The 27,994-nt window shown below is 35.6% G+C and overlaps 1 protein-coding gene across 1 annotated transcript in view; it reads right to left on the bottom strand.

Annotated features, from left to right (window-relative positions):
• Positions 1–27,788, bottom strand: part of LOC5569448 (pleckstrin homology domain-containing family G member 3) — a 397,912-nt gene extending 370,124 nt beyond the window's left edge. Inside the window, exon 1 of the mRNA XM_021840969.1 lies at positions 26,283–27,788. Coding sequence (XP_021696661.1) covers positions 26,283–26,328 — 46 coding nt within the window. The 5' untranslated portion in view covers positions 26,329–27,788. The remainder of the gene's footprint in view (positions 1–26,282) is intronic.
• Between the last annotated feature and the right edge of the window lie 206 nt (positions 27,789–27,994).

Genomic DNA, 27,994 nt, shown 5'->3' with positions numbered 1-27,994 from the left:
AGCAACCAATTTTTGGCATGCTTGGTTACATGATTTCGTATGATTATTTCAGAGACTTCTTATTTCCTGATATTATACAGCTCATGATTTAGTTTTTAAATTAATTGACTAAAAACAAAATGGAGACCAAAAAAATTTAATATGGGGAATGTTGGTACCCTAAGGAACACCGGAATAAAACCAGATGACTAATGATCAATATCGATACAGATTCAGAACAAGAAGAAATACTCTAAAATTTGCTGAAAGATATCTGCGATATTTAAATAAATATTTCTCTAAAGATCTTTGTTGGAAATTCGTTAAGAAATTTGAAGCAATTTTTGGAATCATTCTGTTTAGATCAATTGAAAAATGGAACAGAAGAATAAATATGTAAGTATATTAAGCAGTAAAAAACTAAATGAGATATTCATAAAAAAATCAATAAAGATTTTCCCATACATTTTTCAGGATATATTAAAAGAAATTTTTGGCACAAGTAAAAATTAGTTACTATATGTAAGCATATGCCAAAATAAATGTTGGTGCTTTTCTGTGAAAGTTCTAGAGGACTTTCTGGTAAAATTGTAGAAAATTCAAAAGTTCATGGTGAGAGTTCTCGAAAAAAATTTTAAAATATACTTCTATAGAGTAGTAACTGTCGAAACTCTTCAATCGAGATGTTGAGAATGAAACCATTGCAAGGATATATGACAGAGTATTCAAAAGAGTTACCGGTAACTTAAGAAATTTTTACTAAAAACTCTAACATAATCCATGAAGTAGTACTTGATGGAATCCCTTGAGGAATTTGTAGAAAAACAAGTTCGGTGAGCTTCTAAATTATAATTCAGCCATTCCATGAAAAACTGATCTAGTGGGTCACCGAATTCCGTGAAAATTTGTTACTTTGTTCTTTATCCGAAATATGGATGAACGTGTTTTTTTTTATTTTTTGATTAGGGTACCATTTCCGACATTGCAAAATTTTTATTTTTTAAATAATTATAACTTTTGAACCGCACGACCGATTCCCAATTTTCTTGGACGAACTAAAAGCTAAAGATTTGGAACTTTGAAAAAAAAAATACGAAAATTCACAAAAAAAAATGTTTTTTACATGAAAAACAAATCAAAAGTTTCCGTTTTTTCGTGTTTTGAAGGCCTCGGGACTAAAGGAGCTATTGCTGTTTTCATTTTTTCTTGAAAGTTCAGAAAATTTTACGTTTACTGTCCGATTTCCAACGATGTATGTTTTTAAGTTTTCGAGATATATTTTTTAGAAATAAAAAATTTGTCATTTTTTATCGGCACACACTGTAGGTCTCAGCGCATTTTGTTTTATTTTAAAAAAATCATAACTTTTGAACAGCTCTACTGATTTCCAATCTTTTTTTTTGAATAATAGCTTAAGATATCAACTTTTCGGAAAAAAATATAAAACTCTGAAAAAAAAATTACATTAACAATATAAAAAATCCTTAAAACTAGAATTCTTATATCTTTTTTTCAGTGTTTTATATTTTTTCTAAAAAGTTGAAATCTTTAGCTTTCATTCCATATAAAAAGATTTGAAATCAGTTGACCTGTTCAAAAACTATGATCTTTTTTTATAAATAAAAAATCTATTCCGCTGAGACCTCCAGTGTGAGCCGATGAAAAATGACTGTTTTTTTATTTTCAAAAAATATATCTCAAAAAATATAAAAAAATACATCGCTGAGAATTGACAGTAAACGTAACATTAACTGAATTTTCAAGAAACAGCAATAGTCCCTTTTGTCCCAAGGCCTTCAAACACGAAAATAAATGAAATTTCTATTATTTTTCCATGTAAAAAAAAATTGTAAAATTTTATATTTTTCTTGAAAAGTCAAAATCGTTAGTTTTCATGCCGTCTAAGAAAATTGAAAATCGGTCAAGCGATTTAAAAGTTATGATTTTGAAAACAATTTTTTTTTTTGCAAAATCGCGATTTTTTCTGGTCACTCTATTTTGGAAATGGTAACCCTAATAAAAAAAAAATCCAAAAAGCACGTGTATCCTTACTTCGGATAAGGAACAAAATAGCAAATTTTCATGGAATTCAGTGACCCACTAGATCGGTTTTTCATGGAATGGCTGTACTCAAAAAGTCATTAGAATGGTATATTGCTCTTTGAACTGTTATTTAATAAAGATGTACTAAAATTCACCTGAATAAAGGTTAATAAATTAATTTTTATATTTATGTTTCAAGCTGTGTATACAGTGAAATAAAATGCTATACAAGAAATCAATTTCAATCAAAGTACTTTGATATATATTATATGATTAAATCCTCAATTATTGTTCTTGAAATTTATATGGTATTCTTTAGGAAATTCCTCTGAGATTCTTCCTTACATAATTTATAAATCTTCCAAAACCGCTTTGGGATTGATTTTTCAATTGTTCTGGACATCTTAAGATTATTTCGAATGCCACTCTAAGTTTTTCTGAATATCTTTTTGGAATTGTAGCAGAAATCTCTATGTTATTTTTGCGCGTATCATAAGGTTTAATTTAGAAATCCAGCAAATTAAATTCTTTGAAATTCTTGAAAATTTTGTCTGATGTACTATGGAAGATTCTACCAAAAATCCTGATGCGATTTTTCCGGATATTTTTAGAGGATTTTTTCAAAAATTCAACTAGGAATCTACGAGAAATTCTACTGGAATTCGTCCGAAAATAACTCTGGATTTTTTTTTCGGAAATACTGCTGGGATTGTTACGAGAATGCCTCTGGACTTTTTCCGGAAATCATCTGACATGCTTTCGGAAATCCTTTTCAAATACTTTCGGATATCTTTCGAAGATTCTTCCGCAATTCTTTTTGAAATTCTTCTCATAGAAATGCCGCTGCCATGGGTACGTCAATATCCTGGTAATATTTCTGGTACTCTTTCAAAAGTCCTGATGAAATTTTTCTGGATATCTTTGAATGATTCTTGCAGAAAACCTTCTGAGATTCCATCGGAAATCTTTCTGAGGATCCTCCAAATCCTTCCTACTAGATTTTTTGAGGATTCTTACAGAAACTCTCCGAATTACTTGTAGGTTTCAGGAACACCCTGAAATTTTCAAGAAAACTCTGTGATTATTATTTCGGAAATTCCTCTGGTAAACCTCTAGGTTGCTTTCGGAAATCCTGCGGGAAGGCTTCAAAATATCTTTCAAAGAATTTTCCAGGCATTTTGATGGAATTTTTCAAAAAATCCAGCAAGGATTTTTCGTGAAACCTACTGTGATTCATCCGGATATGCAACTGGAATTCTTCCGGACATCATTCAAGAATTCTACCGGAAGATTTCTAGAGATTCTACCATAAATCGTCCATTTTTTTAAAATACCGTTGGGATTCTTCGAAAAAAAAGCTAGGGTTCTTCAAAATATCTTTTGAGATTTTTTTTGGATTACAGAAAAAAATCTGGATCAATCACAGGTCGATTTGCAAAAGAATCACAGAGAAATTACTAATAGATTTACAGGAGGATTTCTAAAAGAATTGTTTAAGAACTTTCGTAAAAATCTGAAAGAATTCCATGAGGATGTTCGAGAGAATTCCAAATGGATTTTGAATGTATTTCACAGTGACACCTTAAAGAATCCCAGAAGTTATTCCACAAGAATTCCTGAAAGATGCTCAGGAATCTCATAGCTATTCAGAAGGGTTCATATTTTTCTGAATAATTCCAGAGCGATCCAAAGGAACTTTAGGAAGATTTATGAAAGATTTTCAAAAATAATTTTTGGAACTATTTAAGAGTAATTTCCAGGAGATTCGCAGAAGGAATTCCGAAAGAACCTCAGAGATATTTTTTTAAGAGACCAGAAGTTTTCTTAAGGGATTTCCAGAAGATTCAACCAAGGATTTTAGGAATTGTCCAAGGAAGTTGACTCAAAATCACGAAAAAAAAACAAACACACTTCCTGATGAATTTACAGAAGGATCACAGAGAGATTCTTCCAAAATTTGAGACGCTTTTTTCCAAAGAATCTTAGAAAAAAAATCTCAAGAATTACTGAGACATTTCCGTCAAATTAATATTTGAAATTATCCCAGGAAGTTTTCTGGAAACAATGAAGCAGGATTTCCTGAAAAATTGAAGAAGATTTTTCTCAAAAAAGCCAGCAGGATTTCCAAATATTTTCAGATGACTTATCGGATAAATTTCAGAGGAATATTCGAAGAAGTCTCACGGATTTTCACGGAAGAACTACTTAAGGATTTCTGAAAAAATATCAAAGTGATTAATACAAAAATTTCGGGTGGATATCCATAAGAAATCCGAGGAGCTTTTGTATGAATCCTCAAACGATTTCTGGAAGAATTTTCAAAACATATCCAGAAGAATCCCAGATTTTTTGAATAGATTCCATTCCTCTGGAAAGCAATCATTGAAACATTTTCGGCAAAAAAGAAAAGGAGAATGTGTGGATTATAAGTATGGGCTGCGCAGAATACATCAGACCGATTTACCATTGTTTTGCATTTCTTAAAGCATTTTATTTTATTTATAATATTTTTTGCAATATTTTTTTTTATTCGATGCAACGTGTGATAGTAGTAGAATCGTAGCTTTCATCGATTGCTTTTACCCTTCAGATTTATTTCCAATCCGAAGAGCCAAAGTGCTCAATCAGCAATAATTGAACATGAAGAGTCACAGGTGCTAAAACTTTGTAGTCCCATATTACGGGTTTCCCGGTGGCCATTTCGGTGCTCCAAAAAGTCCAGAATGATCCATTCATCCTTTTAACGAAATACATTGAAACATAAAAAATCGTAAAGAATTGAACACATTTTATTTGGTTTGGGGCATAAATCCGAGAAATTTAATCGAATTTTCCAGATTGGCCACTTTCCGGGACTCCAGGAGCCGGATGGACTATACTGGACCGAATTTTTCAGGGCATGTGCGCCGATAGTTGGTTCCTTATTACTGAAAAAAGTATGCCAACAAAATATCCATCAACCGAATAGTACCGATGTGAATCACATATAGAGTAAGGTGGGGCAAAAGTTCGACCTTAGTGGTATAATCAAAGTTTGCAGGAAAATAATAGCAGATGAAACAAAACAAATACCATGCAGCGAACCTTCAACATATTGGCTATAACTTTGCTGAACAAACTTGTGTCAAAATATTTACCCATTTTTAGTTATAACAGTTTCAAAACTGATTGTCTTAAACGAACTTTTGCCCCACCGGTGGGGCAAAAGTTCGAATCTAGTGTGGGGAAAAAGTTCGTTGGCTAAAACACAAAATATCAATACTTTTATGCCAGACATACTTTATACCAGCTGTAAACTTATGTTTGCCGAAAAATACACACTAAATTTTCATCAAAAAATGCCCAAAACAGGGTTAATTGTAATACAACCAAAAAATAGCAGTTTTTCGCAAAACTAAGTGAAAATGTAAAATATTTGTGACATTTTCGCACGATCAGGCAAATGTCGCTAAATTGAAGATAATATGTAGATTTAAGGAAATTTGAAAAAATTTCCGTGGGTTTATACATGGGTCGAACTTTTGCCCCGCAGATTCGAACTTTTGCCCCGCTATGGGCCAAAAATTGATTCCAACTATTTATGGAAAAAATAATACACGTCAAAGCATCCTTATGATAGGCCTAGAAACGCCCTTACATAAAGTATTGAAAAATATTTTATCTTCATTTGGTTCCATGCATCGAAAGTTTGACCAAATATTACAATATTTACGTCGAAAAACAACAAATAAACATAACTTTTCCAAATCTTAATCGATTTTTATGATATTTGGAGTGAAAGTCTCTTACTTGAATAGCATTCGAACCACCATGGCATTTCTAAGTTTTGATTTGATTTGAGCTAGAAATGTTAAAAAGAAACTTTTGCCCCACTCGAACTTTTGCCCACTTTACTCTACAAAACTACAATGGAAACCTACTTTTCGAATGTTCCGGGTTTCCGGAAGCGGGTATGGATAAATAAGTGATTTGAGAATCTCTATTCACAGTCCACGTGAATACCTAATTAACAATATAAGGACTGTTTAGAATACTTGTTTAGTTACGAAACTACAGGTTGTCGAAGTAAGGGTATCTAAAGGGACTTTTTTCAGATGTAGCAGGTTCCCGGTGGCCACAGTGACCAAATCCGATTAAATTTTGAATCTAACCCTAACGATACACTGTAGTAAAAGGTGAACCCAAATTCTCGCAGTTTTGCAGAGATGAAGAATGTGTTGACGAACTCCTGAAGTTAATAGCATAAAAGGAATCATTGGACGAATACTTGAAGGGATCATTGAAACATTGTCTGTGATTTTTTCAAAGGAAAATGCAAGAATTTGTGGAATAATTAAAGTAAAAATTCTTAGTGTTTTACAAACAATTTCTTCGAGAATCTAAAGGGACATTTCTACAAAAAATCTGGGAGAAATTCGCTAGCAGCAATTTTAGAAAAACGGGGCCTTCCTTAGCCGAGTGGTTAGAGTCCGCGGCTACAAAGCAAAGCCATGCTGAAGGTGTCTGGGTTCCAATCCCGGTCGGTTCAGGATCTTTTCGTAATGGAAATTTCCTTGACTTCTCTGGGCATAGAGTATAATCGTACCTGCCACACGATATACGAATGCGAAAATGGCAACTTTGGCAAAGAAAGCTCTCAGTTAACAACTGTGGAGTGCTCATAAGAACACTACGCTGAGAAGCAGGCTCTGTCCCAGTGAGGACGTAATACCAAGAAGAAGAAGAAGAATTTTAGAATGACGCAAACTGAATTTTCTGGAGGATCACTGAGGACCATTAAAGAAAGCTGAAGGGATATCAAGAAACATGCATAGAGTCATTTCTATAGAAGTTGTAAAGAAATTCCATGACTAAACTTTCCATTAATTGTTGTGTGGTTTTATTTGAAGTTGCAAGGCAAATATGTGAAGAAGCTAACAACAATTTTTTGGAAAATTTCTGCTGTAAATCTGTGTTCTTGGTGAGCTCTTTATGGGAAACTTTGGAGGAATGCAAGAGCTTTTTCATGTCATATTTGTTTCATAAACAGGACCATCCTTGAAATTAACAAACAATCACGGATCACGGCAGTTGATTTTTACTTTTTTTCCAATGATCAAGAGGCGGCCATGGACACCCTTCCCATCTCTGGCTACACCCATGATGGTAGCCGCTCCGCGGAACCCTCACAAGTAATTCATCATTCGAATCAAGTAGCCGCCGAAAAACAGGACAAGAACATCGGCTTAAGCCCAAACTAATGGTAATAGTTGACCTAATTCCTCGAGCAACTAGTTACTGCTAATCGGCTTTCGCTGTCACAGTGCGGGAGAACCGGGACACAATCAGCACAATGTTTGGTCGTTTGGTGACATCTCTCGATTCATTGATCATTTGCGGAATTTCGCTTGACGTCGTCCTGCCAAACTCGCCAAGATCCACGCGAAATGATTACCACGAATTGATCTCCTATCGATTGTTATTTTTTTTAGTTTGGCGCACCGTTCAAAGCGAATGTCATTAATTATTGATTTTGGAACGTGAGTTTGGACAGAGGGGCCCCCGAAAAAAAAGAAACAATGGACCTCCGTGATTGATGGGATCGATTCCCGATGTGGACGTTTGATTTGTGAGTTCGATTGGGCTTCTTGGCGAGCAGGCATTGTTCCACACGCAGCGATAATGGGCCAGTTTACCAACGGGGCTCACGTAGCTCGCCCAAGAGTATGGGGGATACTTGGAATAGGTCGTAAAAGTTGATCCTTGGTTAGGTTATTCGCGTGGAATTGTTCCAAGGGTTTGTATGGCTTGGGTCAAATTGAATTGCTTTTGGTTTGTGTTTTCTGGTTAGTTGAACAGTTTTGTTGGAGATGTTCGTGGCTAGATAGACAGGTACCGGCTCATGAAAGACCTGTAATCGTGGGAATTTATATTGGAATTTTAGGGGAGGATGGGGAATTAGTGATCATTTAGGTATACAGTGCAAGAATGACTAAAAATTTCTATGCACCTAAAGACCTAGTACAGTCGCCTCTCCACATCTCGATATCGAAGGGACCATCGCGATATGGAGAGATCGAGAAAAAGAATAAATTTTTATTGAATAGGGAAAGTGTACCAGTTATGGACATAGTGGTTCCCTATTTGGCCATAAGCGAAATTCGGATAGCTTTTACATTTTTAATCTTTTTGAATGTTTTAACATCAAGATACATCCTATATCTTACTGCTAAAACACAAAAAAACTTTTCAAAATGTTGAGACATTTAAATTACCACGTATGGCGAAATAGGGAACCACTATGGCCATAACTGCTACACCTACCCTACTAGATTGAAAAACACTCCGCTGCCAAGAAAATAATAAACAATCAGACTTCATTGCGCGTTCCTAATTTGTTTTGAACCCCAAAAATTCAGTTTAGTGACCTTTGATATTGGTCATATCGACATTCAGAGAGAAACTTGGGAACGAAAAATCAACAGGCACACATCGAGATACGAAGATATTGAGATAAGGAGAATATCGAGATGTGAAGAGAGAAATTGTATGCAGAATGAAGGAACCTAAGAAATCATCGACATAGGGAGAGATACCGAGATACAGTACATCGAGATGTGGAGAGTCGACTGTAAATAAATAAATGAAAGACTTTTAAAGAGTTTGAGCTTTATATCGACATATAAAAAAGAAGAAAACCCACGGACATCTCGTAGAATAGCATAAGTTTTAACGTATGACAAATAAAAACTTATCAAATTTGAAACTAGGATAAATCGTAATTCCCAAACAGATTGCCTGTTCTACACATTCAATTTCGGTGTTGTTTGTTTTCAAAATTGGTTTCAGGATACTATTTATTAAAACAAAACCTGTGATCCCAAACTTTTGCACGATTCGCATCATACTCAGGGATCAATCCAAACTTTGGCACGATGACTTGAATTACTGTTTCTTTGATTTTTAATAGTTTTTAGATTTTTCCACCAAAATTTCGTGAGTGCTGTTCAAAAAATTTAAGATTACGCTTCTAATGACACATCGTTTTAAAATTTTGGTCGATTCATTGCTGAGGAAATCAGCCATGTTTTTTCAGTGTGTTTTTTGAAAAATGTCTCAACTTTAAGTAAAAATTTTGTATACAAAATTAAAAAAATGTTTTCGGAGAAATACAGTACTGGTCAGAATAAAGTACGCATTGGCCATTTTTCCATACAAAATGGTCAAGTTTGGAGATCTGAATCTCAGCTTTTAGTGGTCCGATTGATCTGAAATTTTCACCACAGCCTAGATCTAACATAGATTTCACTCAATTAAAATATCACTGCATTTGAAACACAATCTTTTAAATTATTAAAAATCTCTAAATTTGAAAAATTGCAAAATTTAATTTTGAAAATATTTTGAAAACAATCAGTTTTACCAAAAAATTATGTTCTGCAAACTTGCGTGTCTTATCAAATTGTACATTTTTGCAGAAGGACATATTGCTCTAAATATTTTCATTTAAAAATTATTTTTACTTTAAAATTTTGTCATTTTTATCGAAATTTGAGATTTGCGATAACTTAAAAGTTCGTTAATGAAAAACTATGAATTTCTAGCCTGACAAATTTGAGGTTACTTTCAAGCTGCGGTGAAAATTTCAGGTCAATCGGACAACTAGAAACCGAGATATAAGACTCCAAACTTGATCATTTTGTATGGAAAAACGGCCAATGCGTACTTTATTCTGTCCAGTACTGTACCTACGAAGTATAAAAAACTCATTGACTTTCGAATGCGCCATAGAGAGTTTCAATTGGACGTTTACTCCATATCTCGACAAAACATTTTTGTATGTTGTTTAGGGGAAGAACCCAAACTTTTGCACGGGAGTGCGTATATTGTTCGTTTTGTTGACGAATAGATTGTCGTGCAAATTTTCAACGTGGAGAAATACATACTCACAATAGAAATAATAAAATAATGTTTATTACTTCTATTATACTCACACGTTAGTTTTATGGCAGCCTAGCAGAAGCACGCACCTTGCATTCAAAGCACAATCCAACGGTGTGCGTTACATGTGCGTTATACGTTGATTTTGTTAGCTACGACGCCATCCAATATATGGCAAACATGGTGGGAGAATATTTTGGTGGGCCAAAATTTTTCAGGTGTGAGTGTGGAGGGCAAAATTTCCAATATGCTAACTGAAATTAGTATCAAATTCACTCCATAACTCGAAATTGAAGGAACGATCGAGATAGGGAGGAATCGACTTACAGAACACAAAACCAGTGCAAATACGATCTAAGGGACCACCGAGGGAGCCATGAAAACCAACTTTTACCAATGTCTTACTCGATATCGAGTACGGAATATCAAGTAAGAGAGAGTTAACAGTAATAAGAAGTGTTCATTGGATTTATTTCTTTGGAGCAGTGATGTTGCATTGCACCTCTTCAAAATTCAAAGCATTGGTGAAACCAATTGAAAAATCTTGGAGAGTACCTTGACTGACTCTTTATAAAATTCTTCGCTTTTTTTCAATATATACACTCAAATCATTGCACTTAACTTCAAATTGATTGGAGATTGTTAATGGATTCTCATGCAAACCCTGATAGATTCTTTGTGACATTCTGATGGATTTTTGAAGGTTGTCTTGACATAAGTTTTGTCAATTTTCTGGAAATATTTCTACTATGCACAATCAAAATATATGGTGGGTTCCGCTAATAGCGCTGTGCATGTTTTCATTTATGATCCAAAAAGTTTCAGACGTAATTCTAAATACGGTGTCGGGTCATTAGGCTGACGTACGTTGGGCCGATGTACGTCAGGCCGAACGGGTCATTAGGCCAAACATTAAATCACATTTTTTATTCTTTTATTGTAGGCTATTCTTTCTTCGTTTTGACTCATTCTGCCTGATGACCTTTCAGCCTAATGACCCAGCAGCCCTTTACCCCTCTACTAGCAGCATCATTTTTGTACCACGATACAATATTCAATTCGTGATAACTTTTATATTTTTCGATATTTCAGCACCATTTTATCACGGGTTTTCAAAAAAACTCTTCAAGTTTAAAAATCTACCGCTTTGTAGATTGGTCATCAAAATTCTTGGGGACCGATACGTAGCCATAACCCACGTACTTATCTCAGATCACAATTTTTTTAGCGGATTCGGATATTCGCTCTTCAAAATAATACATTGATAAGAGCCTGTTAGGAAAAAAATAAGAAATTTGGTGCAGCCGTTTTTTGTGTTGTGAGCATTTATGTTTCTGGTAAGATCATGAAAACTTTAGAAAACATCATATCGCAATTATCAGATTTCTCTAAGAATACATAACCGATTTGTGTGATTTTATCAGGCTCCTCATTACCTGACATTGTTTTGATAAAGTGGTGTCAAACAAAATAACCGCCAAAAGAATTTTTTATCGAGAACATCGGTCACCCAAGGAACATCGGAATATCTTCAAAACCAAATGATCAATGATCATTATCGACATAAATTCTAAAATTAGAAGTTTTTCGATAACTTGTGCAAAAAATGGTGCTAAAACATCGAGAAACAGAAAAGTTATCACGATTTGAATAAATTTTCCCGATAAATAAATAAAGCTGCCGGTATAGGGATTAATATAACACAGTCCAAAATGTGTGAACAATTCTTAGTGTAATCTTACCGGCTCGATTGAAACATGAAATTTAAGTTTGGCAACTATGGTCTAATAATTCATACAGAATCTTTATTTTGATAAAATAACAATATAAGTACAGGTATGTTCCGTTTTTATCAACACGATCGGCAATTTTCAGTTGATAAAAACGGAACCGTGACAAAATCGGAATAATTTTCTTAGACAAAATATTTTAAGAATTTGAAAATAAAATTGTAGTTTTGTCAGGATAATATACATTTGCATCATATAAGGGCCTGTTCACAAATTTCATAACGCTGAATGGGGTGGGTGGGTGTTCTCAAAATGTTACAGCTCATACAAAATTTGTAAAACATTCATACAAAAAGCGTTACAAGGGGGTGGGTGGGTATAAAAAAAGCCCATTTTTGGCGTTATGAAATTTGTGAATGAACCCTTAATGCACAGTATTGATGTTAAGGAGCAGTGAGGAGCACTTAGATTGTTTCTTCCTATAGGTTCATAATGAAAGTGCATTGCAGACTCCTACCAATTAATATAATTTTGTGATAAAGCATTCATAGTTTTAGTTTTCTTGGTTAGAATTTTAATAAATGTAATATAGAATATTAAAACGCTAATCACATAAATGTCATAATGTGCGTCATATTTGTAAGAATAACTACAAAGAAGTGGGTCAAGTTAATCATTGTTGGTTTTTCAAGAAATATTATATAAGAAGCAACTTCTCTTTCCACTGTTCATGCTCTTCCTTCTACTTCTTCTTCTTCTCTTTGTGTTCTTTTAAACACTTCTGCAGCTATCAACTTAGAGATTTTTTGCCAAGGTACATTTTTTGCATTTCGGTCACACCCGTTTGGCGATTCAATGTGAAGTTATGTTGCGATATTTTGCAAACTGAGATCAATATTTACGGTTTGATGTCAAAGCACAAAATGTTATCAGTAAAATGACTTGGGGATCTTTATTCTAAAATTATAACTACCAACTTCAACAGGGATGCACTAATCGCCAATCTAGAACAGCGTCATCATCACCTTATAGCTATATGTTAGAACACGAAGAGACTGGCAATAAATTAACCTAAAGTTTTTGTTTTTTGATAAGTAAAAATAATATTAAGGCGAAGTAGCCCGTCATTCGTTTTAGCAGCAATGATGGCTTTGCAGCGTGCAATTAGAAAGTGATAAATTTCATTCTTGATCGTTTATATTGACTTGAAAAAGTATCACTGTACGCGCCAAACTACATAATGTATGTTGATACTTTTTCAGCTGTGTCAGTACAAAACCAACTGATTTTCTTTTATTCGAAATCATGAGATTAATTAGCAACAATCATCAACGGCGCGTATAAATTTCAATGACGGCCTACTTCGCCTTAAATATCCGTCAAACTTCGTTTTGTCATCAAGTAGGCTGCTGAAAAATGGTATGCAATCTCCCATACAATACGATAGATTAGTTTTCAGTTGTTTTTCAGTTATTCCAGACTCAAACACGTCGGAACACTTGACCAATGCAACAGTGAAATAATCATGCAAAACTATTAGCCCAGCCATTTCGTGACATACAAACACCATTTCATGTTCAATTTATGAAGGAGTTCATAAAAAACACAAAAATGTAGAAACTCTAGAACAAGCATCATCAAATTACAACTTACACTCTTCTAACGTAACTTTCTAGGGTTCATATACATCTCGAAAAACCTTAATTTTCGATTTAAAACTCAAGTTTTTCAGTTTTATCAATACTAGCGTAATTTTAGATTTCAGCATAAGTTTTTCTGATCGATAACTCATTTTTACCAAGATGTAACTTTCCCGGATGCAAATTTATTTCCGTCTGTCTATTATTGAATTAACAGCTGTTGTTGTAGTTACGTAACATAATAAAAGGACAGCTTCTTCGTATCATATAAATCTCTCACCGCTGCAAACCGCGGAGATACACTACCCGCCATAAGTATGGAATCGCATCATCTAGTATCGCAACACCTCAATTGAATATTGCAGCACCCCCCAAAAAGTTTAGCATCACCCGTAAATTATTACACAATGACGCAATATCTTGGAAACCTTACTGCGGTCTTCAGCAAAGTTGTTCAGAAGCCTTACGACGTTCATCAGCTGATATTTTTAACGCCATTTTGCCGCTACGTGGCGCTAGTGTGCATGTAATTTGGTCATATTCTAGCAGGCTCTAGCTCATGAACCTGACCACTTAGAATGTTCGTGTCTTCAGCAAAGTTGTTCAGGAGCTTAAAAGCAATGTGAGGCAGCACTGATTGGTTAGCAATTTTGACGACGGTGGCTCTGCTTCTAGCGAAATGATGGATCCGAAATTTGAACTGAATGTTGGAAATAAATTTAAATTAAAACTGTGTACGATTCCTTAAGGGATTAAATATAGTCTATTTTAACAAAAATGTCAAATTTTGACTTTTTTTTTAACACATAGTAAACAATTATACAGTACTGACCCGATTTTGTCAGCCCCCGATTTTGTCTACCCCCGATTTTGTCAGCTTTTTGACCCGATTTTGTCAGCCTGTTTTAAATTTATCAAAAAATTGTTTTCGCCATGTTTTACCACATTTGCATTAAAATTGATGATGATGTTTAATGTCATGCACGCATGGGCGTAGCCAGAGGGGGCAATGGCAATGCCTCCTCCCCTTTGAACGATTCTAAAAACAATATTACGGGAATTAATCATGTGTCTGTATTCTTAAAAGATTGTCTCCAGCACTCATATTTATATAATTGTTACATGATGATAGGTTGGAAAACTTATGGAGTATACCAAACAATCAGCCTTTTGAAAAACATCTTGCCATAAATTATTCGAAGGGTTTATCAAATCTGTTGGGAAACTTAAAAAGGTTCTACAAAATTTATTGTCAGCAGAATTTTATCATTAAAGTAATCGGATAAAACTCCTCGTATTTCCCTCAGGAATTCCTCTCGAGATATTATGAATGATCCTCCAGATATTTCTTCAACGTGTTTCTCCAATTATATGTCGGATTTGGTGTCTTTACCGCACTTGTTCAACATGAGATGACAATTAAGTACGGTGAGGAAACCAAACCGATCCGATTCTGCAATTTTATCAACTCCGCACGCTATGTCTGAACCGTTAAATTATAAAAAAATCGAACGGACATCGGTTTTTTTTTTCTCGCTAGAGCACAGTGTTCAAGTTGTATTTTTATAATCGGAAGGTTTTAAAATATTCCAACGGTGAAATTTTGTTTTTTTTCTTTACTTTTTAGCGATTTTTCATACTAAAACCCATGGAAATCCCGTTTTAGACGCATTTCAGCCCATATAAAATTTATGAAAAAAAAAATAACCGATTGTTGGGAATCAAATGGAGGGTCCATAATAGGAAACGTCAAATTTGTAAACATTCCTATTATGGACCCCGGGAGGATCCATAATAGGCATTCGGACAACAGTTTTTCAAATACATATTTCGCTGGAAAAGTATGAAGTAAAAACATTGAACTTGTTGTTAGACTCCACAAAACGTATATGCGTCTGAGATATCATTCCAGAAAAGCGTCAAGAATGAATTTCAGCTACTAAGGGGTCCATTACTAGCATTAGAACCCTATTAGGGGGAGATCCCTCAGCACCGGACACTTAAGCCACTAAATTCATAATTCTAAAAATATTGGTTTTATGTGCTCGTGTTACCCATTTATGATAAATATTATCATTTTTATAGTGTACAAAAATAAATTTGAAAATATAAATATGAATTTTGACATTGCATTTTGATGATAGGCATTTTTTTAAATTATCGGACAGGTTTGGGCCGGAGGTTCTCCGATTTCCATGAAATTTTCACCAGAGGTAGAGCTCGTGGATACATGACCAAAAGGGAAATTAAAAAAAAAAATGTAGTGGCCAATTTTCCCGGAATAATCTAGATGAATTTTCACGATTTCTCTATATACCTCAAACTTTGAAAATTCATATCTCCTGAACTATGCATCGTAGAACAAAAGTTTTTCAGTGAAATCGAAAGGAAATTTTCTCAGCAATCTATTAAAAATATAAAAAGAAAAACATTTCTCGGAAAATTTTTCACCATGGAGAAAATTGTCGGAAAAATAGCGAAAAAACTATCGTCTGTATCATGAAAAATTTTCAAAAAAATATTTTTTGTTTCATCACCGTTTGGGCGACAGAACTGAAAAACCGATGACCACCCGCACGCTTCCCATAGGAAAATGTGTTCTATTGTGGGCGTCATAACCGTGCGCTAACGGCGGCAGTAATTTACACGCATTGTAAGTGTAACACAGTAAACCATCCTTTCCTTTCCAGTCAGAAGAAGCTTTTCGTCAATCGGAGCACTCTCCTTTAATCAGTTGGGTGTTGAAGATTGAAAAGGACAGCAAGTTTTGAAGATTATATCTCGCTTCACATTAAGTCGTTCGGCATACGACCGTTTGGCATAAGCTAGTTTGGCATAATGGTCGTTTTCCATAATGAGTTATTAAATCACCACCAGATCAAAAGCAATATATTACTTATTTAAAAATTATTTGGTCGGTGTTCAGACAGACTGGACCAAGGGTTTTTTTTAATGTTTTAGGAAAACGTACCCCAGGCAAGTGAAATATCTAAATATTTGCATCAATCGCAGTGATAATGGAACTTAATTATTTGATAACACATATTTATCGAAAGAACGTCGTAAAAATCAGAATTGATGAAGTCCTGAACGTATCTTTAGAAGGCCAAAATAACATCTAGTCGGGTTTGTCTGAACACCGACCATTTCTGCTGCAATTTTAATAATTAACACACTTTTTCAATGCGTTTTACCGAAATTGCACCCAGTGCTACGCATACATTTCTGACGAGATTTCAAGCGATGTGTATTTTAAGAGATTTTTCGAGCACAAGTCGGTACCAACAAATGCCGATCTCCTCATAGGTAATGATTTAACTACACCAAATTGAAAACAAAAACACAACCAATGTCTAAAACTGTTCACTTTAAACGCAAATTTCTATTAAATCTTTGACGGTTTCAAATACCGGTCTGGTCGAGGATTTTCCGGGTTGTTTTTTTTGCTTTGAATGAAATTTTAGTCCAGCAATATTAAAAAATGAAATTTAACAACAAAACTTACCTAAATATTTTACAACAAAGAATAGTTTGTGTTTGACAGAAGGCAAAATATATAATTGAACAGTAAAAGACGGACCGCCAAAATTATTGCAACATAAAGAAACTTTAAACAGTGAATGTGTTGTTAAAAATCATTGGAGTAGCTGAAGTTATCGGTTTCATTCATTTAGTTTGTTTTGCTAATATACTGGACAGGTAAATTTGTTAGACTTTTCAGAATTCAGATTCAGGATAATTCAGATTAAAACCTTAACAGTTTCCATAACTAAAATTACGAGGACAGTTTACACGTAGAAAAATATTTTACCTAAATGTTGAGTCTACTTTACCCAAAATTAAGTATATCGATAATACTTTCAACCAAAAATCTCTCGGTATTCTCTTTCTTCCATGCGTATGTTGTAAAATAGAGAGAGCTGCATCTACCCAATGGAAATACTTTGGCCCAATAACCCAAATTTGAGTAAAACAGACTTTTCTCAAGCTTGGTTTGTAAAAACTCAATTTTTCAATTTTTAACACAAAATTGAGTATATTTTTCTAATGGAATTAAGGTGAAGATGAATCGAAGCCAAACTTCAAATTTTCAAGAGCACGGATCTGGAGAACCAAACACCCGTTTGAGCTGAAAACCTAATCGATTGGTCACCACCAGCTAGTGATCAATCGATTAGGTTTTCAGCTTAAACGGATGTTTAGTTCTCCAGATCCGTGCTCTTGAAAATTTGAAGTTTGGCTTCGATTTATCTTCACCTTAAAGGCAAACTACCTAGTGGGGATCTTGGAAAGTTACTACACTTTTTTATTAAATTTATGGAAGGGATTATTAGAGTAAAAAAAAACTACTAATTTAACTTTAACACACTAGTTTTTTTTTGTATTGGAAAGTTAGCCATAACTGAGTGATTGAGCTCAACTACGGAATTGCGTTGAAACAACCCAAAATTGAGTTGATACCGTCCCCTTGTACTTTGCTACTACAGCGCTGCTTGAAGGAATAGTTGATTTTTGAAAGAAGTGTGATCTATGGTCAAATAATGAAAACCTTATTGTAATGTTTTCCTAATTTTCGGTAATCGAGATACATACTAAATAATCCATAGCATACCTTAGATAATTCTAGAGAATACAATTGAGAGATAATGTATATTTTTGTATCAATTCATTCCAAAATAATCCTGAAATCGTCAGTGGAGTTCAAGAGAAACGTGGATATGAATTCCACCTAAAAAAAACCTTTTTTTAAGACTCTTTATGCCAAACGACTGTTACGCCAAATGACCTGTATTCCCATCGGCTTCATGCCATTTGGCCATATGCCAAACGACATCAGGCCAAATGACTCACCACCAATTTTGAGAATGTACTCTATATCTATGGAAAAGTCCATTTTACGAGATGTTTTTGATCGCTTATTTTATGAATGAAATTTTGACAGAAGGCGGTGTCGTAACGTTTGTAAGTAACAGCAATATCATCAGTGTTGTCGTTTTGTAAAATGGACTATACAGTGAACCGATCGGTTTCGAAGAAAAAGAAGAAAAACGGCGGCAACGAATTTTTCATTACATTCGAAGGTACCGGTTGTTCAAATCAATATAAGGGCCAATTCGTGAATTTCCCAACGCTGAAAGGGATGGGAGTATCCCAGGTCGTTGGCGTGAGAGGCTTGTGTTCTAACCACTACACCAGGTCCGTCCCCTTACCACCCCCAATTGTCAATGCTATAAGTGTATAAATAAACCATTTTTTGTGGACTTGTTGCTAATTAAAAAAATTCAAAACAAAAACGATCTCACCTGGCACTTTATTTCCCGGTCGTTGCGTGGTTTGATACAACTGTATTGCATAAAGTACAACAGCGCGACTACTGATCCGTTAAATGTCGAAGAAATTGATCGAAAAATCTATCTTCAAATTATAACAAAATTTACCATAAAATGTGTTGTTCTATTATAAAAATTTCATCTCAATTTTACACTAACAAATTTACAGCATATTATACAGACATCATGGTTGACTTCTTATTTAACGCCTCAAATCTATCACCATTCGAACGCCCAGCTCAATGTGCCGCATCGCAGTGAACGCTCGTCGCGAGTGGTAAATTGCACTCCTGACAAACGGAACTCTTCCATAAGGAGTCATCGGATAGATCGGGCATAGTAAAAATCGAGCAATAACGAGCAGCACGCTGAGTGACGCTTGTTCGGTTCGCAAACGGCGGTAGCTCAAAGAGCAGCGAGAGAATGTGGAAGATGCAAAAAACAGAATGATGGTTTCCCTTTCGCGAGAGAGAATCTCTTGCGTACGAAAAGAGAACCGGTATCTTGTGGTACTTCTCCATCTCCGACGATGGAGCAACACAGCGATTTTCGCTTCGTTGTGATGATACGCAACCTTGCTGAAATTATTCTATAAATCGTTCCTGGCTGTACCTCGAATTTCTCCAGAGATTCTTCAACAAAATTCAAAGGTGTTTTCTGGCGATTCTAAAAATTCTTCCATAAAAACTCAATTTAGTATGCCAAATATCAAACGAGATATGTACAGCGACCTCAAGTATCATAAAACTGTGTTTCGTTACTAAGCAACTTGGCAATTCGCTAGTTAAATCATGCTTAAAATTAAAAAAAAAAATGGGATTCATACAGCCGAGTTTATGACAGAAAAAAAAAATGTGTGTAGGTTCATTCATGAATTCCTCCGAGAATTTCTCTCAATACTATTTCAAAAATTAATCTATGGATTCCTGTTGAAACTTTTTTTTTTTCAAAAATTTCCAAGCAATAATTTGATAAATTTTTCCAGAAACATACTGTGTACACCGAAAGGGATTTTCGTCTAAATTCAAATTTCTTCATGCTTGAACTTGAACTCGACCACAAACTTCACTCAAAATTCTAATAGAATATTTTTATTTTTCAAATAATTACTTCAATAATTATCTTCTTTCAATCCTTGTTGAATTCATTCCATTTTTATCTTCAGTATGTCTCGAGATAAACTTCAAAATTTGCTCTTTTAAGTTTTATTGAGATTGTGCCTACAATAAACTGTTTAAAAGGTTCCTTCAAAAAAAAAAAGTTTAGTTGAAGCTCTCTTAGGATATTTTTGATGAAGTTTGACCTAGGGCTCATTAAAAATCTATTTTTCTATAATTCCGATATTCCTCTAAAAACTGTTTTAAAAATTTCTTTGGAAATTCATCCAATTACCCTTCTTTTTCTTTTTCTTCTCTTTTTCCTTTTTTTCAATTTCTATGCTTATTGAAAGATTTCCACAGGAATCATCTCACGAGATTTTCAGGAATTTGACTAGGAATTTCACCAAAAACATTTTGAAGCATTAAATCATCCCTTAGCTATAGGAATATTTTATGAGATTTATTCACAACTTCATGTTATGTAATTTATGAATACTTCTGCGCTAAAACACAGCAAAAAATCCATGAAAACTAAAAAAAAATTCTTGGTTTTCTTGGTAAGAAATATTTTTACATACATTCCATTTCCAAACATTGAGTTTTAAAACAATGTTTAGGAGAAATTATGTGAAAACTCCGTATGAAACATTCTTTGAATTATACTAAAATGAATTCCAAGAAGAGCTTCGAGGCAATTATTTATGCTATTTCGAAGGAGTTTCTAAATCAAGAGGAATTTTAATATGAACCTCTTTAGGAATTTCTGTGTTCTGTGAGAAATTCTTAGATAATTCATCGATCATGTATAACTAGGAACTCAGAATTATTCCATTTGTCTTACAGGACAAAGCAAAATTGCCGATCAAAGGGACCACAACGAATCGAATCTTTGGAATTTTTCCAATAGGTAAATCTGCAAGAGTTTAAATAGACCCGTCACTCAACACTGAAATAAGACGCGTTTAGGACTTTAGTTAGCTTACTATGAAAAAATACGGTGGGTATCTTGTATAGTTTTATGTTTCAGGCAAAAAGAGTGTAATGTATAATGATCGTTTTGTCGTGAAAATCGTGAAGGAAATATTAAGAACCGATCTTCTAAACCTCCCCCCCCCCTGGTAAAAAAAACCTGGCTACGCCAATAGTCATCGACTCCTTAGGGACCGTTCAAATATTACGTAACGCAACAGGGGGAAGGAGGGGGTCTTACATAGTGTTACGGTTCATACAAAAATTTAAAATTTTCTATACAAAAGTTGTTACGTGGAGGTGAGAGGGGGTCTAAAATTGACAAATTTTGCGTTACGTAATTTTTAAATGAACTCTCGAAAGTCCATGCAAGTTCTTGACGTGGTTCACAAGCAATCATCAACACGTCAAAATTTGAAAAACAGGAACATAATAAAATGACCCGATTTTGTCAGGTTCCCCATTTTATCAGCCTAAAATTCATCGAGGGGCTGACAAAATCGGGTCCTCACTGTATTTTATTCCACAATGTTTTGAATTTTGTCTATGTAAACAGGTTCGTAGAAAATGCCTTCTTCTAAATATTTGCTGAAGATACTAACATTCTAGGTGGTCAAGATCATGTGCTAGAGCCCGCGAAAATATAACCAAATCTACCTGCACATCTGAGAGAGAGGAGACAGATGGCTTAGATTGCAAGCTCCCAAAAGACAAGGGAACCTGTCATAAACTGCCACTGGAAAACCACACATTTGAAGTGCAAAGCGTAGCAAATATCGTCAAAATTTAAGTAAAGGTAATTAAATTTCCTAGGTGTTTTTCGATGACTGCACATTTTAAATAGTTGAATACTTAAATATAGTCATGTGTTGGCAAACTGCTATTGAAATTCATACCTTTTTCATAGTGAACAAAAAAAAGTGAATGATTTTGACCAAAATAAGGTCATTAGACCGTTGTGCACAACCCAAGAACTAAAGAAAGAAGTCTAAAAAGGCAAGAAAACATGCCAACTGTCAGTGAGCAGTCTCCTCTCTCAGCTGTTCACTAGCACCACATAGCGGCAAAATTGCTAACCAATCAGTGCTGCCTCAGATTGCTTTTAAGCTTCTGAACAACTTTGCTGAAGACACGAACATTCTAAGTGGTCAGGTTCATGAGCTAGAGCCTGCAAGAATATGACCAAATTACATGCACACTAGCGCTAATGAACGCCGTAAGGCTTCTGAACAACTTTGCTGAAGAGCACAGCTTTCTAGAAAGTGAGGTTTCCAAGATATTGCGTTATTAGTGTTATAGTATACGGGTGATGCTAAACTTTTCGGGGTGCTGCAATATTCAACTGGGGTGTTGCAATACTGAATTATGTGATTCCATACTTATGGTGGGTAGTGTATCAAATGCTCTTTTAATTGTAAGGAATCGATTTTAGAAAAATGTTCTTGGCTAAGTTTGCCTAAAAGTTCGTTATGTGATAAAGTTGAGAGCCTCAAAATGTATGTAAAACCAAAATTTTGGTAAAATTGTGTTCTATGTTACCAAAAAAAATGGGAATGTCCAAAACAAGCTCTGTAACCCTGAAACATGTTCCACAACACTTATCATGGTGAAAACTTGTCAAATATTGAGAATGCGTAATTTTTGCTGTGAACTTTTGAATCTGGGTCGCGGATTATTTGTAGGAGCTCAAAGGAGGTCACAACCCAGAACACGTTGGGACAACTGGTTAAACTGGTTTTCAAGAATTTTTTTCAGACAATCGTCCATTAGCTTCTTCAAGGGGTTTACAAAAGGATTTCTAAAGTATTACAGAAAATACTCCAATCCTCAGAAAATCTTCCAGGAATTGATTCGAAGATTCCAGTCGAAAATTCAGTCGAAAAAAGAGACTTCATAATAACAAACATTAGTCCAAAATAAAAGTTCAGAAACGAAAGCATGGTCTTTATAATCGAGAATATCAAAAAGCCTACAAATTTTACAAAATTAAAAATTAAATTACAGAGGTAGGCATTTGTAACCACTTTGATTCTCGAATTCTAGTCAGTAGAGGAAATCTCCTAAAAATTCATGATCCATCATCTCTAGAGATATAAATTATGGAAAAATTCTTTAGCATCACCTAATGGTGAACCGTCAAGATTCACTAAATCTGTTAATATGCCAGAGTTGCGAAATGAATTCGTGGAAAAAAATGCTTTACGCATGTCTTGAGAAATTTCAAGAAGAGTTCTGGAGTAAATTTACTATAATAAAGTAAGATTGTTCAGCGTTCCAGACCAAAATTGTAGCTAAATTCCTGGAAAAGGAAAAAATCCCAGTAAGAATTTATTTAAAATTAAACCCTTACTCACTGACTAACAAGGTAGCTTCGAAGCTTTATCTATTTTCGATGAACTTGAAAAATTGAAATTGAACCAGAGAATGACTTAGAATTATTACACTAATCTGGATATTAATATTAGGCATCTAAGTCCGAAAGAGACATGGATTTGCGATAAGAGATGTGTTCATAGTTAGTACTCGGATTCAGTTTGGCTTTCTATTCCGCAGAATCATAAGGTGTTCTGTAGCTTAGTTGGTTAAAGCGCCGGTCTAGCGTACACGGAGTCGTGAGTTCGAGTCTCACTAGAACGCGTATTTTTTCGCAAATTCATGTCTCAATTTATCAAACAAACACACTGTGTTTTCTGATTACAAGTTCCCAAAACTACGATAAAAGTGACTCCTGAAAAAAAGCGTCTTTAGTGACTTTTTAAAACGACGAATGGCTTTTTAGTGACCAGGTCGAAAAAAATGACTCGCAACCAGGTCCGAAAATTCTATGAAATGTATGTTAAAACTCCTCCAAATAAACTTAACTCTTCTGGAGATGACTCAAAAGCTTTCCATTGGGTCGGATTCCAGATGTTTTCCAGCATTTTCTCTCGGGATTACCGATTTTGAAATGGGTACGACAAACTTTCCAGGATTTTTTTCAGCGATACCTGATCAGATACTCCCATGAAATCTATCAACATTTTTTTAAGGAATAGCCATCGGAATACCCTAAAAATAGCTTAAGGATTCCGGAGATTTTATCAGAATTCCGACAGGAGCTCATTCGGAGATAGTTATTCTTCTAATCAAAAAAGTTTCAGAATTTTATAAAAAAATATATAGAAGAGATTTCATATGTAATTCCTGATTTCTTCAGAAATGTCTCCAAAGTTTCTTGGAGGAACTCTTCCAACTGCATTTTAGGTATTATGTTTATGATTACATGTGGCATTTTCTAAAGATTTCCCGCCTATCATTTTTTGTTCTTGAAACCTTTCAAGTTTTTTAAATCCGTTGAAAGTTTCGCCTTGTCTGGATCTTAAGGTGAAGATGCATCAAAGCCAAACTTCAAATTTTCTAGAGCACAAATCTGGAGAACCAAACATCCGTTTGAGCTGAAAACTTAATCGATTGGTCACCATCAGCTAGTGACCAATCGATTAAGTTTTCTGCTCAAATGGGTGTTCGGTTCTTCAGATTTGTACACTTGAAAATTTGATGGCTTCATTTCATCTTCACCTTAAGTACAGGGGATAGGAAAAATGATTGAAATAGGAAATAGGTCGCTTGTATTTTTGTGCGGTGTGAAGTTGTATAGATGTTTATAATATTCCTAGAAACTAGAACTACTAGGAAGTTGAATGCCGGCGGACGGATTAAGTTTGGTTGAAACTCTTCAGAAATATGGCCATTTCCGTAAAACTGGTTCCGGAAAAAATATCAGTCATGCTTGTATTACCAATCATGTAAATATTATTCGGAGCAATATACAAGTGGCATCAATCTTCAAAATGATGCTTTCAGCAGCATATTCAGAACCATTAGATGCACTGACCACTCTATAGTAGGTTCCACGTACCCTGGGGAAGTGGCCATTTAGGAACAAACCTCAATATTTTCAAAGGTAATGCTTCTGGAAGTATTTTCAGCACCATTGGCTGCTATTGCCACTCTTTAGTAGGTTCCAAGTGCCGTGGGGAATGTGGCTAATTCAAAACATGTCCGAAAATTAATCAATCTGGTTTTGGCTCCAAAGAATATTCCTTAAGAAATAAATTTCTCTCGTAATTGCATTACAAACTTTAACACGAACATTTTCGGGAAACTTTACAGAATACCTTAATCTTCTATATTCAAAGCATCTCTCAACAATTCGTTCAGATTTATCATCGTGGATTCATACAAAACATTTTACAGCATTTTAAACAAGGATTCTTTCAAGGAGTTTTCAATTCATAAATCTAGAGATTCCACCAAAAATTTCTTTAAAGTATCAAGATAGGATTGCTACAGGAAATTTCTCCAGAAGATTCCTTTTTAGATTGTTGAGTATTTTACAGAAATTCCTCCAAGATTTCTTGAACGATACCCCTAGCGATCCTTTCTGGGAAAACTATAAATGAAACGTAAACAAAAAGGTGGGCAATGTCAACTGCAGTAGCCAGTTTGCGAAAGGACGTTTGGAAAAATAGTCATTAACGAAATCTCTCAGTATCTTAGTGAAACTACCTGTTCTTTTTTTAACCATTTTGAACAAATGGTTGGCCTTAAAGTTGGCGTCGAAATTTGCGTATATGTCAAAGTATACAAACTCAATTGGCATTGAATGGTATTGTACTAAATTCAGTCTTTATTTACTTATATAGTTATCGCTAATCCAAACGTCCATTATGCAAAACGTTGCTGCCAATAATTGCAGTACACAACTTATGGAGTTCTGAAAAAAAAATACTATTTGCGAACTTAGCTAAGACACCACTACAGATTGCAAGTTGTGAAAGAACCATTTTCCTTGATTTTCCGAGCTGAATGTATAGGAGGCATAGGAAGGGTTCACAGTCTTTACAACATTGGTCCTTATGTTAAGGGTCGCTCTGTCTTTTACAATTATTGTATTAAAAATAATGGGTAAAGTAGCATAATGGTTGTAGTGTAGCTTGTCTTTATTTTATTTTTTTGACGATCATTAAAATTATGGCACTAAACAATCATCGATATCTCCAACAAACTTAAATTTATGATTGCGTAAGGATTTTCTACTTAAAATATGAACATACAATCAATATTTGAAATTTTGGAATTCAAACGTCATGCAAATCTATCGCAACAAAATTTGCCTCACGTTCGTCAATCGACTTCCCCACAATTTACTCTGTTTTGCTTGCGCTCTTCTGACTTGCAGTCGGTTCGGCTCGTTCAAGCATCACCCCTCCAACCCTCCCGCCATCCATTCTCCATCAATTGATCTCTATTACACGATCTCTCGCTGCACACGGGCACTGCCGTAGCTTGCTGCAGGCCGCAATCACTGCACTACACCGCCTCCATCTCTCCGCGCCAACTTCAACTCTCCAGCGAACTTCAGCCGGACGGGCAAACAGATCACCTTTCATATGATTTTTGTCCGTCAAATTTCCCCATCTAGCTGGGCGTTTCGCATCCAACCACATCCACGGTTGGAGCCCGGAACGTCGAAATTATGATATGTATGTCGATGGAAAACGGGCAGGGTACCGGAAGGAAGTAACTTACCGAAAAAATCCTCCCACCGTTCGGAGCTGTCCGACTCGTTGTCCATGGTTGCCGGTTGCTCGATTTTCCGCTGCCTTCTTCCCTAAGGTCTTGGATAGATCACCGCCTTAGAAGACCCCCCGCGTCCAGAAAATGACTGTAATCTCTTCACAAGCCCGCAGCTGATTGCAGGCACTCACACTTGAGACCGGCACAGACACACAAAGAGACACCGCACTCGCAGCTCCAACAGGCGAGCGACACACTTTCAATGCGAAATCACTTTCATTTAATAAAGCACACACATCTAATCATAATAATTGCTGCTCGCAGCGAATAATCGTCGGCTTTGGGGTTTGTTCTTCTGCGAGATTCGATCGCTGCTTCAGGCGATAGCCTAATCTTCTTCACCGAGCGCCGAGCGTCCGCCAATGGGCGCGTGTTTCCTTGTTTGTGTTTTCTTCCACTTTCCGATTGAATCTCTCGAAGATCTCGATCTCGGCGTGATGATTCAACAACTGGACTGTATTGTATGTGTGTATCGGCGGCTACCGACTCTTCCGAACTGCGGCTATAATGCGATGATGCTCAATCTATCTCTTCCGCTGACACATGCACAAAAGCGAGTGACTGATCGATTTTTTCATCCTTTGTAGCACTTTCGTTGATCTTCACCTTTTGACTTGACATGACTTTATTGCTTGTTTTATTGCCGTTGCCTTTTGTCATTATCGTCTTCTCTTTCACTGAAGGTTCTGGATGCTCGCACAGCCAGCATTCCGGTAGCTGATCATCTTGCCCGAGAACACGTTTGTCAAACAGATGTCAATCACACGGTCACTGGAGATCGATTTAACTTCGCTTCACGATCGGCTACGGAATTCGTTAACGGAACGCCCTCGTGAAACAATAACATGCACACAGGTCACATTCGTCGAGCTGCGAGCTAATGTCATTCTACCAGATCACCACCCACACCCACCTCGATCGTCAACAGCGACTACGTATTATTCTAGGGTGTGAGACTTCGGCAGAACGAACGATCACCCGCTGAGCATTATACACAACCGATCGCACACAACTTCCCACATTTAACGCTGCACACATGCGCAACAGTATTTCACGCCATAATTCATAACAAAACACTACTCAGCACTGCGATGATTGTTTTATATTTACACCACCTCAAAGAACGTGTGCAATGCGTATGTTCAACACAGCATTGCAAAGTGCTATACTAGGGCAGCAACAGAACAACAAAACAACCATTTGATAGCTACTAATCCGCTTCTAGAATGCTGCTCACTGACTAATTGATGGAATACCAGTCGATGGAATCTTCTCTCAACTCGGAAGCACTCACGTTCGATAATAATCAATTGCACTCACAATTATCACACGACACTGACAGAAACAACTCCGTTTTGTATTATCGGGATAGACTCTGCGCCAGATCGATTCGGCCGTGTGGCGGGACGTCAAACGGAGCACGTCCATGCAACACGAAGCACTGCATGCAACTGGCCAACTGGCCTAGCCGAACGCAACACGATCGATGGATGCAGAGAACAAGCGAAAACCGAGAGAGAGCGCCAAATCACAACATGCTTGCGGGCGGTACACGGTAAAGCATGGCATTACAGTTGCGTGAGAGAACTTGAATAACATCCGAACTTGTATCTTCGTTGGTTTACACAGATTATGTTGAACATATAAGGTACACATTTATTTAG

This window comes from Aedes aegypti, chromosome 2, assembly GCF_002204515.2.
Source record: "Aedes aegypti strain LVP_AGWG chromosome 2, AaegL5.0 Primary Assembly, whole genome shotgun sequence".
Taxonomy (NCBI): Eukaryota; Metazoa; Arthropoda; class Insecta; order Diptera; family Culicidae; genus Aedes; species Aedes aegypti.
Note: the sequence above shows the minus strand (reverse complement) of the source record. Positions and strands in the feature narration are given on the sequence as shown.